Source organism: Cyphomyrmex costatus, unplaced genomic scaffold (genome assembly GCF_001594065.2).
Source record: "Cyphomyrmex costatus isolate MS0001 unplaced genomic scaffold, Ccosl1.0 scaffold344, whole genome shotgun sequence".
Taxonomy (NCBI): Eukaryota; Metazoa; Arthropoda; class Insecta; order Hymenoptera; family Formicidae; genus Cyphomyrmex; species Cyphomyrmex costatus.
Genome location: NW_017277600.1, coordinates 122,947 through 138,799, shown reverse-complemented (window position 1 = coordinate 138,799; position 15,853 = coordinate 122,947). Strand labels below are relative to the sequence as shown.

The window sequence follows — 15,853 nt, the reverse complement described above, 5'->3', positions numbered from 1 at the left end:
CCTTCTACTATTTTTTCCTCTTTCATTTTCTACATTCTTTCTTCTCGAATTCGCAAACATCCTTGGCGTACTCGGCCAAATTCGGCCAAATAGAGCAATTAAATCGCAATACGTAATAATTAATCGTCGAGATGTAAGTGTAAACGTCAGTCGCTGGAAACGTTTGTATTTAAGCGAAACTCGCAACGAGATCGAGATTCATTATGCGCGGAGGTCAATTTGTGGAAAATAGAAAAGGACCGAAAAAATTTTCTCGACACGAAGATCGTGCGCACGAAGGGATCGTCGTGTTTATCTTCTAGAACATAAAAATGTAATATGCCTTTAATAAATAAATATTTCGCTAGAACATCTTCTTTCCGTTTTTAACCAGTGTCTATGAAGATAATCATGGATTGCAATAAATATGAGAACAATATGCTAGATGAGAGATCATGCTTCTCACATTGTTCGTTATAAGTGTATATCAGGCACCGGTAAAAGAAAAAGGATAGTGGACCAGGTATCGATGTTAAAATTACGAATATACTGCCAAGGCACGATATCTGTCGATCCAATGTACTCCAACCAATATTGCGCCATATTATTATAAATTTTCTCCCTCCACGTCTGCAACAAAAAATTTGTCAGACCACTTAGAAGACTTATATTTATCATCAATCATTATTATTCGCCAATATTGCCATTAAAGATAAATTAATTGAAAAGTAAAGGTATGTTCAATTTATTTTATCTATCAATTAATAAAAACCAATTATGTTTAATTAAAATTATTACTCTTCTATTTTGTATGATCCATGCCATCATCAATTGGTTTCCTTGTACAATCGCGAATTTCTGTGCTTTATGCAAATAGATCCATGTGTTCGATTTGCGGCCCCGAAGAACATTAAAATATGCCATCAATAAATAAAAACGTGGTTTTATAATTGTCGTATGCTTGGAAATATTCTTGAGGCATTTTCTAATTTTGGAAATATTTTGAACAATATTTTGTAGCTCATCAGAGTGCTTCGTATTGATGCAGCGCAGTAATAACAACAAATAACACTCGTATCCCTTAAAAAATGCATTAAAGCATTGCATTGAAACAAATTTTTCATTTTTTTCATGTTGTTTAGATAAGAAGAGCATATTATTTGCAACAATAAACAAAAATGTAGCTTATTTTTATTTTCGTATTTAATTATAATCTCCTCTTTTATTTACAATTATTTTATCTATTCGTTGTTTATTTCTCATATATTTTATATAATAGTTATTACTATTATTACTATATCTGATAACTAATCCCGAGAGCAAAAAACAATGGATTTTTTATGATAGATTTATAAAATTATAATTTGTTTTAGAAATTATTAAATTTTTATTAAAAGAAAAAAGAATTATAGACTCTTAATTTGTGTATAAAAAGAATGAAATGTGTAGAAGAAGAATATGAAGTGTGAATGTTCGAAAATTTAGGCATACCTTGCTACAAGTAAGGATTCGAGAAAAGTCATGCCAAGTGACGTCTTTTACATATTCTTCCGCGCTGCATGCAAATACACTAGAAATCGTTTGACCCCTGTTATGTCACAATGTATTTTTTAGCAAAATCGAACAATATATCTATTCAATCACTTTAAATCACAATGTCAAAAGATAAAATAGGGATCTTGAAAATGTTTAATGAATTTTTTTGTTAATTGTAATAAGAATTGTAAGAGTTTGTTTCTTTAGAAAGAAAAACATTTTAATTTATCGTTTTCACATAGTGTTTGATTCATGGCTGGTAAAATGCGAATAGAAAATAAATATTTACATTCTAAGCTGGTACATCCATAGACCTGTCAATAAGCGGAACAGGCTTTGTGGATCACGCCATACGCAAAATTTGGATCTGTAAGCTGTACAGTCGACTCGTTCGAGTTAAAATAACACATAGTTTTAACATTTTAACTGCCGTCTGACTTAAATTTGACTGATGTGTAAAATTCGCAATATTTTTACAAAGATTTCATCATTCATTATTATTTATGCATAATGTTTTTATTTTCCAAATTAAAAATAATTTTACTGAGAATTTAAGACATGTCAAAGTAATAATGTAAACTATGTTTCAACATCCAAAGAAACAGTAAAATATTAAAATAAATATTAGATTTGATTAATGTCAAAATTAGTTCAGCAGTCAAAGTGTTAAAGATAGTTTATACTTACAAGCTGTTCCACAATCACAATACAATTTAATAATTAAGTTAATTAAAAACAGATTCTTAATGTAAAATATTAATTAGAGAATTGAAAATCTAAAAATAAAAGTTGTTATAAGAGTATTAAATAACAGATTGATACATGTGTAAGCGCAAATGTAATCTGAATGTGCGCGATATTATACTAATTTGATTATTCGTAACTTGAAAATTATAACATTTTTATATCAAGTTTTTAACGCGTATAAATAATTTTTTAAATATATTAGAATATTGTATAGTGATTGCGGGACATTCTCTATAGAAAATTATAAATAGGTAATTATTTATAAATTTTAATGCATCTATACATACTGCATTACAGTTATTACCAATAAATTTCTCATAATAGTTATAAGATGTCTCGTACGATTCCAATACTATTCCTGCATCCAACATGAGATCTAAAGAAAGAGCATAATACCATGTCTTAGCTGACAAATCCATGTCCTCGTCTGCCAAAAAATACAATTCCCGCATCAAATCGACAGCTACATTGACGCGTCTGGTCCATAACTAATCAAATTATTAAGTATTATGTATAGTAAACAATGGTATACATCCTAAATAACGTGAAAAGATCCAAAAGATGTCTACATACAAAAATGTCAAAACAGCGGAAGATTTCTTTTAATTTTCTTTTAATTTTGGATCTTTGCGTTGTTTAGGAAATTTACGTAGATACACAAGAGATTTATGAGAATAGATTAATTTCAAGCAATACCATTATCTGAATTAATGAAGGCATAATAATTAGCGTCAGTTTATTAAAATGCAACGTTTTGGATATTTTTAAGACTTTTATACCTATATGTACGGCTTCTTCCAATTTACCTCTTAATACCCTATTTTCACATACGCAAAAATTTAATTTAAGACATATGGATTAATTTATGCATCAAATTTAAGACGTTATACCTAATTTGATACATCGTTAGATAAATATTTGCCACCATAGATATTTCCTCAGCATCATTCCAGACAGCTTTTCTCTGTATTGTGATTAGCATTAGTCTTTCGATATGTTGTATTAATTTAATGTTTCTTGTGCAATGTAAAACTCGTACTGTGGCAAGATATATTTCGCCTTTCTCTAGAAAACTGTTAACGCTTAGAAACGCGAGCTTGAAACTTCTCAAGGCAAACGACTGCGCCGTTTTCAATTTGTTTTCTGCCTATAAAAAAAATTACTACGCTTTTTATAAAAAAGTTATTAGAATAATAAAAAAATCCTTAAAAATTATATATTGTATATCTTCTCTGTAATCGTTTTATTTTCAGTTTCACCTTATTTGGATAAACCATTTGCACAAAAAGAAATAGCTGTATTAGCTACGTACTATGAATCCGGCACAAAGTCGTCGTAAGTACGATGCCAATTCCAATTTCTTTACAGCGAGTCTCTTTGATTCTTCATCAACTGTATAATAATGAGGAGGATCTTGTAGTTTACAAAACATTTTTAACATTATATTGTAACAGATGCCTTTCTCCTTAGGCGGAGTACCTCGCAGTTTCACCGCCAAGAGGTAGTATTTTTTAGCTTGATCATAATTTCCTAATGCACTGTGAGCATCACCTGTGAATGTAATTAATATATACGATAAATAACGATACATCCTCTTTAGAAAAATTTTTCCCCGGAATGATGACTAATGAGTAAGGATATTTTATTTTATTACGGAATATTTCGTAAAGTTTCACAGACCCATTAAAGTTAGAATGATTCCTTTATTCGTGATACTGTTCTCTGTGTCCTTATCAATCAACTCTTCCACTTCGACAGCTTTACTTCTTTTAGCGGCAATCGAGAGCAGCTTAATAGCATAAAGAGGTTGAGCAATTTGGATTATTCCGGCGCTGTACTGTATAAAAAACTCGAGTACTTTGTCGATTTCTCCTAAAAAATACAATTTAATAAAGAATCTAATAATTAGTGTGATTATTAGTGCTTTACGTACATTACAAAAGTGTGCTTAAAATAGTTTAATTATTTATGTTAACACTTTTTTATAACTTTTTTTTTTAATTTTGTTTTGAACACATTAATATTAGTTTACCACTTTCTTCAATATGATGATGCAACTTCCAGAAAAGATGGCTGATAATATTGTCGCATTGACAATTACGATAATCAATATGGCTAAATTTCACTAAGAAGCTTGGATGAGAAAGATCTGTTGTCGTTTCTAGAAAAATACTCGTAGATTTCTTTCCAAATGTTATATTTATTCTGTCATTGTCTCCATTTTCCAAAACTACTATAAAAATATATATTGTTTAAAATATATATAGTTTAAAATTAACAAATTTTAAAGTAAATATATATTTGTTAACTATTACCTTCATCTTCTTCATCATTAATATCTGACGGCATAATAGATACTCTACAAATATCGATAGAATCTGGTTGTTTCTCCGCAGCGGCTGTTCGTGCTGAACGTTCATGTATTCTCGGTTTTTTCATCGTCCATTTACCTTCGATAAATGTTCGTCGACGGATCAACGAAGCTCTGGGTTTCAAATGTGATATATCTTCCTGACAAAAATATTAAACGAATTCATTTTTTCAACAAAGTTAGAAAAAATTAATAATAAATTGGGAAATTTAATAATAAAATTTATTTTTAAGAAGTAATTTTAAGTAATTTGATTTTTAATTTTGTTTGTAAACTTTACTATGAATTTTAAAAACCTATTTTCTAAACACATGTTCAAAAAATTAATCAACATTTAATTCTAAACAACCTTCAATTCTTTGAATATATCTTCGCTGAGAATTCTCAAAAAACGACCGCTACCGCAGGAATGACAATTTCGAGCGTCCACCTCGTATATCCTAGCTGCTCTTGTATGATGTTCTTGTTTTTCTTTATCCGTTTGTATATTGTCTATCATCTTGCGAAATGCATTGACTTTGAACTCTAGCATTTTACAATGACCATAAAGAGATGAGGAATGACGGCTAATAACAGCTCCTAAAATGGCAGGATATTATTTATTTTATTATAAATTACAAAACCAGATAAAAAGGAATTTACAGAACTGTACCAATTTTATTGCAATTTTTTTATTGTTTATTTTTCATAGATTTCAATTTTTATTAATGAGAATTTTATAAGAGAGAGAGAAAGAGAGAGAGAAGCGCATGTCATCAGTCTATTTAATATTAAATATCATTAAATATTGTAAAATATTAAATTTTATTAATATTTTTAATTGTAATTATAATTTTAGTATTAAGTATTATATGACCTATTTTTTTTTATACTTTGCGACGCTACCGCGTTACTTGATATATTGTTAAATATTTTAATGCTTTTGAAATTGAACTAACGTGAATGATGGCAATTGCAGGACAATGAGTGGTGCATATCGGAAAATGTTTGTCGCTTTTTATGTATACAGAAGATAAGATCCTCAGTGTGGAAATCTCGTCGTTGCAGAGAAGCACATTCTAATATCCGTATTCGAATCATTTCGGAAACGGCTGTAGAATTACGTGAGATTCATTTAAGCTAGCATGTAATTCAGTTATAATAAGATAGTCCGAGAGCTGCAATTAACAATACTCACTTTTAATGGTGTGCAGTGGAATCGCATTCAACATTACGTTTTCTATCATGCTTCGTTTAATCACTCTGCCCAACGTGGCAGCGCACTTAATGAAATCTTGCTCATAAAGATTCATTCTATTATAGATCTCGTTCCTTAATTCTAGAGAGAATTTTTAATAAACAAATTAATGTAGAATTTGATGTATCGGCGTAATTTTATATAATTACAAAGACATTTCGTATATTTAAAAATATCGTCACAAACCTAATATTATTTTGTATTGCATTTGATATGTCATGTCGTGAAAGATCAGGCAAAGTAAGAAAGATTTATGATGCTGGAAGAAGTGAAAAAATTAATGAAATGTTAGATTTACCTGTTATGTCGCGATCTCTGCTTGTAATCTTAAAGAAATTCTCATTCGTGACACAGACATCTAAAAGACTCATTTGCGACCAGGATAAAGGTGGTGCCGATTCTTCTGGTGTCAGATCGATCGGTAGCTTTGTCACCAGAGTGCCATTTGGAAAAATAAGATTGAGTTTTAACGCTTCGCTGGGCGATATCTTAACAAAATCTAGACCATTACTTTGAAGGATCGACGTCAGTAAAGCCTCGCACCACCCGAGATAACCATCCCGGCGTCTTTGCAAAATTCTAATAGAAATCCTACCACTGTTTAAATGATATTGAACTAGCCGAGTAAAAACAAATGGTGACAATACCTGCATAATTTTTGGGGTATTGCAAGGACATTCAAAAATTGACACGCAAATATTGGGAGCAGATCTACAGTCAGACCGAGCAAATTATAATTCGTTAGCCTTTTATCTTTGTAGATCTCCGCTTCAACATGGGACAAGTCATTCCAAGAGTGATGCTTCAACACCGTCATCGCTAAGACGACATTACAGTTATCAAGAGCTGACGATAAAAATTGCCAGGATTCGGGATCAAGGTGTTGAATGTCATCAAGCAAAATGCAAATTTTAATCTTCAACTGCAGTGAATGATCACATTAATTTATATAAAAACGATTTTAGAATAGTATCAAATCTTTTATTTACAAAATAAAATAATGACATTGCCTGTTTTAATATTGCTTTGAAGATATTGATAGTCTTCGTATGACGTTGCCAATCGGTGTCCGAGTAATAAGAATCGGAAAGGGGAAAACGAACTCTCATCAAAATATTCAGATAGCATAAATCTTCCAAGGCAAGAACGTCACCTAATTTATTAAGTAATTCCTTTTCACGTTCCTCGACGGTCTCGCAATCTTCAGCTTCAAGTATCTATAAGAAATTACAGTTCTCTGAAGCAGTTTGTCTCTGTTGCAAAAACTAAGTTTGCTAAAGCAAACTGACACATTTAGGTATCTTTCATAAAATTAAGTTTGCATCTTTTGAAATTAAGAATTTAAAAATATTTAATTTTCTTTATCCTCTGTATATTAGCATTATAATTACAATGATTATATTTTTTTTCTTAAAAAAAATAAAAGACAAATCTGAAAATTTTAGGGCTTTATCCTCCTATGTTTTCAAACCAGTTTGTGACTGTTAAGAATCTCTGTATTATAAAATTATATTACACAGTACAATTAAATTAAGATAATACGCAGTTTTTTGATAGTTCAAAACTGTTCGACTGTATAGGAATAATCCTATATGATCTAAAATACTAAAAGATTCAAAATAATAAAAAAATAAAAACACCTCCAGTTTGAATAATTTAAAAAATTGAGAAATATAATTAACAAAAACAAATTGTAGTGATAGGCGACTTTAGGTAATAGCAACCCTAGCTGTTTTATTTGTGAAAGAATTTTCCGTAATGTCAAAATAAAGGACAGTAAAGAGTAATATTGAAAAATACAGCACAAAATTATATTTTAAAGAAATAAAGAAAGAAGAAAATAATCTAAAGGACAATTATCTAAAATAAAGGACTTCGCAATGAAGGACACCGTAACTATAATACATACTTATATTCAAAAAAAGGTTGTGAAAAAAATAGAAATTTTCCAAAAAATATTAAAATTATTTTTCTGTTCTTACGCTTTATAAAAATCTAAAAATTTATAAAACAAAATTCTCTCTTTCTGCTTTTATTTTAGCCATTTTATAAAAATTTTAACAAAATGCATATATCTGTAAAATAAAACAAATGATGTTTTGTACCTGCAAAATTATATGATATATAACAGAATAAGACTTCTCCGCGTATGTCGCATGAAGAGAAAGTTTGATTGGTCTTATTTGTCTGTTACAAACGCTCGTGACGAAAGCGTCTAAAAGTCTAGATTTTCCTGATCTCTCGATTCCCTGAACATATAACGGATTAGATTAATTTTATAATGCGTGTAAAACTTCTAGAGAAAATAACCATATTAAATTCTTGATTTTTTATTTTTTATCTTTATAGTTATATAACAAAGATTATAATAATATTTGTAAATAATTTTGATTAAAACGTTATTATATAATTATAAATATTAAACAAATTAATTATCACAGTTATAACATCTTACTATTGTGATAATTTTATTTTACAAACGCTTACTTTATTTTCGGAACTTTCAATCAAACCTCTATCAATAATCCTGCATATTTCCGATTTGTGACTCCAATATCGTCTAGAATATCGTTGAAGTATTCTATCTCTTGCAGTCTACCCAAAATAGGATAACCATAGTCTAGAGACAAAGCTATGTCTTTCTGTGCCCTATAAAGATATTATGGAAAATATGATTTACGTATATTTTATTACCTGTATAAAATCGTATTTTTTAAATATGTACAATTTAATAAATTAATTCCATTTATTTTTTATCTTTTAAATGTATAAGAATCATATCGATATTAAACATTTTGATATTAAAGTAAATAGAAATGATAAAAACGATATTTTAATGTATAATGTGTTATATTTTGAATTATTTGAACGTTTTTCCTAAGACTTGTAATAAATAAAATAGAAAAGCATTGCTATACTATGACACCCAGTTCAGATTTATAATTTTTATGTTGTTAAATAAAATGTAATAAATCATAGCGAAGTACAAATTAAACCGAGTGTTTGGATAAAGCTTTATTTGCTTTCGTCACATGTTGTTTTTAGTTACAGCCGCAAGCATAAATGTTGCTCGGTATTTGATAAAATTTTATTTCTATATTTCTTCTATTATTACTTCTCCTTTTAAACGAAGGAATAAGTTTAAATGCTCACGGTGCATCGCCAAGATATTCGAAAATGTGATATTTCTCCAATCGTTGCAACGTTTTTATACCTCGAGAACGAAATTGATCTTTTCTAAAATGACTATGCAACACTGTGTCATAATCACAAGAAACCTGCAAACCAAGTTTTGTTAGATAAAACACAATCATCGAGATAACACCAAGCTGAAGTCATTTTATGAAAAATAATAATATTATTTGATACACATTTTTGACGAATTTTGTGTGATAAATTCTTGGTATAAAACTGATATTTAAGGAGGGATTCCAGTCTAGAGCGCTAAGAAAATAAAACAAATTTAGGAATTTTTTTTATAACTCCTAAAAACTTTAAATTTTAGGGGCACTTTTATACATAATTAATAATAATAAAAATAATATCCTCGGGAAGGAAACTCCTTCCCATTAACGACTCGCAGATTCGAGAAAGTCCATTGTGTCTTCCCGGCTGAATTAACTCTGGGTCAATTTAGACCTGTCTTCTTCCACAAAATGAGGAGGTCTCTGACCTGGAGTTGACATACCTGCTCGGACGCGAGAAATTCCAAGCCTATAAGCCCTCTACTTTTAGCATAAGCTGGATATTCACACAGCACGTGAAGAATGCTTCGTTATGCTTGCACTTCCTGCATTTTGGAGTACCACAGTGCCCCAACTTATGCATGTGGTAGTTGGTGAAACTATGACCCATGGAGATCTGTACTGCCAGTCTAGGTACCCTTCTTCTTAAGAAGATCCTAAAATTAAAATATAAACAAATTTCTCGATGTTAAAACAATAGAGGATGATAACAAGGGCAAATCTGAGAGTCAACGAAACTTACAATTTAAATTTTCATGTATATTAAAACTTCTGGAGATAATAAAATTTTGTATGCATACATGACATGTTTCGACTCCTGTATTGAGTCTTCTTCAGATGTAATAATGTCCGTGATATCGCTGTTACAAATATTAATTCGCTTTCTTGTCGTGTGCTTGATCCTAAAGTCGTCTGTATTATTGACTAAACCATATAATTTTTGTATCGTAAATACTTTTTTTGTTATTTACAGATTCAAAAATTCTTTTACAGGATTAAACTATACACATTAATACGTGCCTGTGAGATAAATTGAGTTCTTTTTTACCATTTTTTAGTCCAATACGGCGCTCCAGAGCTGTCACGTCGTTGCACGTCGTAACAACATTTGTTTCATATAAAAGTTGCGCAATCTGTACTTAAGAAATAGTAGCGAAACAGCGTCGAGTGCTTAGAATTAGACTTATACACTTTATCATGACAAATTTACGATATTTTTATTTACGAAATATTTTTAAATTACGAAAATTGACAGCGACTGCTTATATCATTGCCTGTGTGAGATATTAATGATAGTACATAAAAGATATGTCGATGTGTTGTAAAATAGCGACATCTGGCGATTTCGTTAGAGTTCTAGCTTTGCTTTAGGCCCTAATATTCTTGGCAAGGCACCTCTCCCATCAAGGCCCTCGCTTGCTGGCATTTGGTCCTTAATTGTCTCTTCCTTCCGAAAGTCGATGTGGCGTTCTCGCAGCCAGCTCCTCATCATGGTCCTACCAATATAGCTGGGTACTCTAAGCCAATTCTGGTCCCACTAAACTGGCTGATGAGCCAATTCTTGCAAGCTCATTAGCAATCTCGTTGTCTCTGATCTCTGAGTGTTCATACAAAGGCAATATCGTTATTGGTTGATAGCTGATCCAAAGTGCGTCTGTATTCCCAGATCAGCCAAGAGTTAAAGACGTTACATAATTATTAGTTAATTACAAATTTTGTCATATGATTTATTAAAATTTGTCCGAGATATAAATATCGTGTAACCATAATTCGCCGTTGACATTGTAATGCCCATTCAAACGATCTGAAATAAAAAAAATAAAGTATATTTTCATAGGTAATTAATGCCTCTTCTGTGAAAATCTCGTTCCAGGTAAAAAATTACAAAATTTTTTAAAATAAAACTTGTTTGAAAAAAAGGTTCGATTTTTTCATTACTTTTTTGATATGTTTATAAAAAAAATAGTTTATTAGTTAATTAATATTTTATTAGTTTTATATATTAATTTACACAGAATATATAACAGTTATTTCGAATTACTCAAAAGTTGAAGCCAATCTGTTTATTAGTTTTCGTATTACAATGTCAACGGCCGTAAAAAATACGATTTCGAGAAAAACGCGTTTAAAGTTTTAGATATTATTTATACACAGTTTTTTATACTTACAATTAATTTCTGGTTAATTTGTTATTCCTGATCCATAAAATATATATAAAAAATTCTTTTGACTCTTTTTTGCTTTGATCAGCAATAGAACTTTTTTTTGTACTTTAAGCGACCTTTATTGAGGTCCTTAGAACAAAACAGATCTCCGCGCGTTGAGCAGATCCCTTATCTGAGCATGTCAAACAGTCGCGGTCGAACGGCTATCTACTAAATAGCTTATATAAGTATTCATCAATTTTTCGAATTTTGAAATAATACTTTAGGAGAGGAATATATTTTTTTAATGTTTTACTATCAAAAAATGAAAAAAAATTTCGATTTTCTTTAAGATTCTAGACTATAGGATCCCTCCTTAAGTGAGTTTTAACAATTAATATAATTATATATATATTTACACATTTTTGATAATATTATTGAATAGGTAGAAAGTTATATTATTAAATCTTTTTTAGGAAATTGTTTTACAAACGAGCGTTATTATCAATGCGTAATTTAATAAAATAATGTGATTACTTTTAACAAACAAACTAAACTATAAACAAAATTTAAGTATCTTACAATCAGTCAAGCTGTTAATTACTTTATTATAGGAAATATCCATAATTTTTATAGCTTTATCAACAGGCGGTCCAATAATTGTGTAATATCTTCTAGCAATATGCCCGATTACGCCACAATAAGCTATTCCTGAAATTAAATTGTTAATACAAATCATTTGTATCGCAATACTGGACAATTGTACCATAAATTTATTGCGACGAAATCATAATTTGGTATAATATGAACGTTATGTTAAAATTACTGAAAAAATTATTATGATGCTTTTCTATTTTAACAACTAATGTAGAGAAACAGATCAATGAGCCAATAAATTACATTAAAAATCTTTTTAAATTAATTTAATATATTGCGAAGAATATCACGTAATTATGGCGTTTCGTTCCAGCTTCTACTACTAGACACATTTTTTTTCTATTTTAATCCCAATTTTTTTCAGAAAAACACTCTTTAAGAAATAAAAGTTAAAGCGAATAGCACAGTTCATAGTAAGACATTAGTTACACACCGACCCGCACGAAAGATATATTGGAGTAATATTTTATGTGAGCATGGAAACGACTAATATATATCTTCATACAAAAGTACCTATAATTACCTGTTGATACGCCGACAAAAGCGCCTTTAATCCCTTCAAGAGATTTAACTGTTTGCAATATGTGCGTCGCGCAACTGATCCCATTTTTACAAGTCTCATCAATTTTAAATTGGTTCTCGTTATTATACCCACGTATACCAAAAACGATACAAAAAAGAATATGCTTCTCGTACAGATCCATTGTATTAATACAGCCCCCGTATGGCGTAACTATACTGTAATAAATATTAAAATAATTAATTTTCTTATTTTGTTTATAAATGTAACAAAAAGAAATTACTGAAAAGATAACAGTACGTTACAGTAATTATTTGTAAAATTAATAACAAAATACTTTTGAAATTAAAATTTTAAAAGAATCTACATTGTTATTATAATATTTATAAAATAATAATCTTCTTCTAAATCTTCAAAATAATAATTTTCTTATATAAAATATTTATTAATCATAGTATTGTAACAGTACCTATGCAAAAGTATAAAGCATTTGTCGATCAAAAGAATTAATTCGTTGTCTAAAATTTTTTCATCGGGAATAATATTAATAGATATTACTGTAATTCGTTTAATCTCCGCCAAAAATCTTAATGATTCACCTTTTTCAATCTGCGAGAAGCAAAGTATACTTAACAAATAATTATAAAAAAAGGTATACTCACATATCCTTTTATGTTGTCAGTTAAAATAGTTTATTATGATAAACGATACCTGTTGAATCACCGGCTTTATCAAATAGCTTTTTAAATGCGCGCTGAAATTCGGATTTATCGCTGCCATCTCCATAATCGCTGTTAGAAATGTTTAATGTAAAATAAGGTCACTTTTTACTCACTCTAAACAAATTGCAGGTTAAGATTTATACAAGATATTTTTAGAAATAAAGAAACAGAAAGATGTACAATAATTAATTAAACACGCATGATTTATATACTGTATTCTAATAGCTGTATGTAAATGGGAAACTAATATCAATTTGATTATAATAGAATATATTAATTTATCATAGATAATAAAGTACGACAAATATGAGTAGAATAGGGATAGATAAAGAATAAAGCACAAATAAATATAAAAGGGATATACAATAGAATAGTTCGTTATATATATATATATATATATAAAGTTAAATATAGAATAAATATTATTCATTGTACCTGTCGAAGCTTTCTCTTTATTATTAGCAATTTCTGTCTGAGATTCTCCGTTAATAGTTATCAAGTGCGCCCTATAAGGTGATGATGGTCTGACAGCATCTATTATAAATTTTTCATCCGTGGATGGTTCATGGTTTGTATTGACGTGATTACTGGATAATGTTGATGTCATGTAAGTTGATTTTATGTCTAATTGCTTTAACGCTTTTATTATCTGTTAAAATTTGGAACACGTTCATCTTCATAAGTTAACAAAATCATGCATTAATTTAAAAAATGGAACTATTTTGGAATGAGAATCGCCAATAAGGGAGACGTATCTGGCGAAAATTATAGTATAAATAATAATATAAGTAAATCTTTTTAAAAATATATTTATTTAAAAAGAATAAAATTATATAGTATAAATAAATCTTTTTAAGATCAATAATTTATTATAAGAAATCGTTGTTTATAAAAAAAGTTTATAAGAAAATCCAATTCAAAACAAATAATCAATGATGAATCGGTATTGTAAAAATAAGAATATATTTTTTTTAAACCATAAATAAAATTTTTACAGAAAAATAACTATCGTTTTAGCAAATAAATCTTTAAATTATAATAATAGATTGAATTTACATCTAAATTAATTTGCGTTTAAATGTAAATAGTTAATTATTTACGCATTTTTTTTATATCAAGTAGAAAGAAATGAGATATAGAGTGATTATTCTTACTCAAATCTTTTAATTTATAAAACAACAGAGAGAAAAATAGAGAACCATTACTTTCAAACTAGAACTAGAATGTCATTATACCTTTATATTATACGGATTTTTGATGACGTATTCGTATTGACTTGGCTGACAATGCTGCCATGCGCTGAGTGATAGTACCAAGTCATTCGGCAGAGAAACTTTTTTAGCATCTTTTATCTCTTCGATCGGCACACCACACATCACGAAATGCCGAACTTCATCGCTACCAATCACCGAGAACTTTACATCCCCGGCCGAGATAGCCACATTTACTATTAATTAAAATACGTGATTCACAAAAAAAAGACATGTTTATAAATCAGAGCCTCATACAAACAAAGTTAAATAAAAATGAAACGTGTGCTCTTGATTTTTTATTTTAAATTTATGCATCATTACAATTTTCATCTAATTCTTTGATTTAAAGTTATACTTCGTGTAAATTTGAATATTTTGAACCCGTTATTATATATGGCAAAAAATACCTTTATAAATACCGTTGATGTCTTTTAAAACTGCTATAGAATCTTGTATACTCATTGCACGTGCTATTACGTTTTGTACAGCGTCGAACATAAATTCGCCATCACGTACTTTCCACGCTGCTAATAACCCTTGAGCTATATTTTTAACATAATGTTTACTTTAATAGATCTCTTATAAAATTAAAATAATGATCTATATATATATATATATATATATGCGGTCGAGCACATATAAGTGTATGAACATGAATCAATATATAAGTAAATCTACATTTTATAATATATATATAATAATTCCTTACATAAAAAAGTAATTATTTGTTTATTAATACATTCTATTTTGAATGGGGTATTTTTCCTTACTAGAAAATTTTAGTATGTCCCCTTTGCTGCAGTATACTTCACGAACCACGATGTGGATGTAATCATTTAATATTCTAGTTAAAACCAAACATCCCCCGTTTTTATTGTGAATATATTTTTTATATAGCGTCGAGAAACCTATTATATTAATCACATGTTACTATATTAATTAAAAAAAAATATTTTTGTTTACTTTACAAATGAATTTACAACTTATGCATATGCAAAACGGTGGTACGAACCTGAAATGTTCAAAAACATTAAAACAGCCCGAAAGCTTCGTAAACTCTTCTCTGACAAGTCTTCATAAATTATCTCATCGGGAACGAAAGTCGCCATACGATGAATCTGTTCGTTTACATTAAGCAAGTCCAAAGCCTAAACAGTTAAATTAAGTGAAATACGTCATGTGAGAAAAGTTAACGAATTAAAAACGAATTAATTCATATTAACAAAAAGAGATAAAAGCATCATTTAAAAAATTCATCATATAAAAGATTTAACTATAAGATCTAACCTGTTTTACTGTCAAACTTTTCTTCTTAAAAATAGGACCAAATAAATCCGGTGTCCAAGCTGTGGCAATATTTTCTTCGTTTTTTAGAATTTTTAGATCATATGCCATTGCTTCGTTAGAATCAATTTTGCTGTCGATTTGTATAATTTTATTTT

General features: G+C 29.1%; 1 protein-coding gene across 1 annotated transcript; it reads right to left on the bottom strand.

The window, feature by feature from the left end:
* Window positions 1-4: 4 nt before the first annotated feature.
* LOC108776172 (adenylate cyclase type 10) lies at window positions 5-15,806 on the bottom strand. Its single transcript, XM_018542704.1, has 29 exons — window positions 15,699-15,806; window positions 15,424-15,559; window positions 14,819-14,953; window positions 14,394-14,605; window positions 13,594-13,807; window positions 13,148-13,227; window positions 12,975-13,045; window positions 12,440-12,654; window positions 11,864-11,970; window positions 9,024-9,148; window positions 8,384-8,519; window positions 7,976-8,119; window positions 6,881-7,087; window positions 6,518-6,792; window positions 6,169-6,467; window positions 5,811-5,951; window positions 5,572-5,724; window positions 4,983-5,212; window positions 4,578-4,773; window positions 4,295-4,495; window positions 3,943-4,134; window positions 3,575-3,813; window positions 3,153-3,409; window positions 2,959-3,079; window positions 2,489-2,750; window positions 1,805-1,829; window positions 1,471-1,567; window positions 778-1,059; window positions 5-609 (listed from the first exon to the last, which is right to left on the bottom strand). Exons 1-29 carry the CDS (start codon window positions 15,804-15,806, stop codon window positions 454-456), a joined length of 5,016 nt encoding a protein of 1,671 aa, XP_018398206.1. The 3' UTR covers window positions 5-453.
* Window positions 15,807-15,853: the final 47 nt, after the last annotated feature.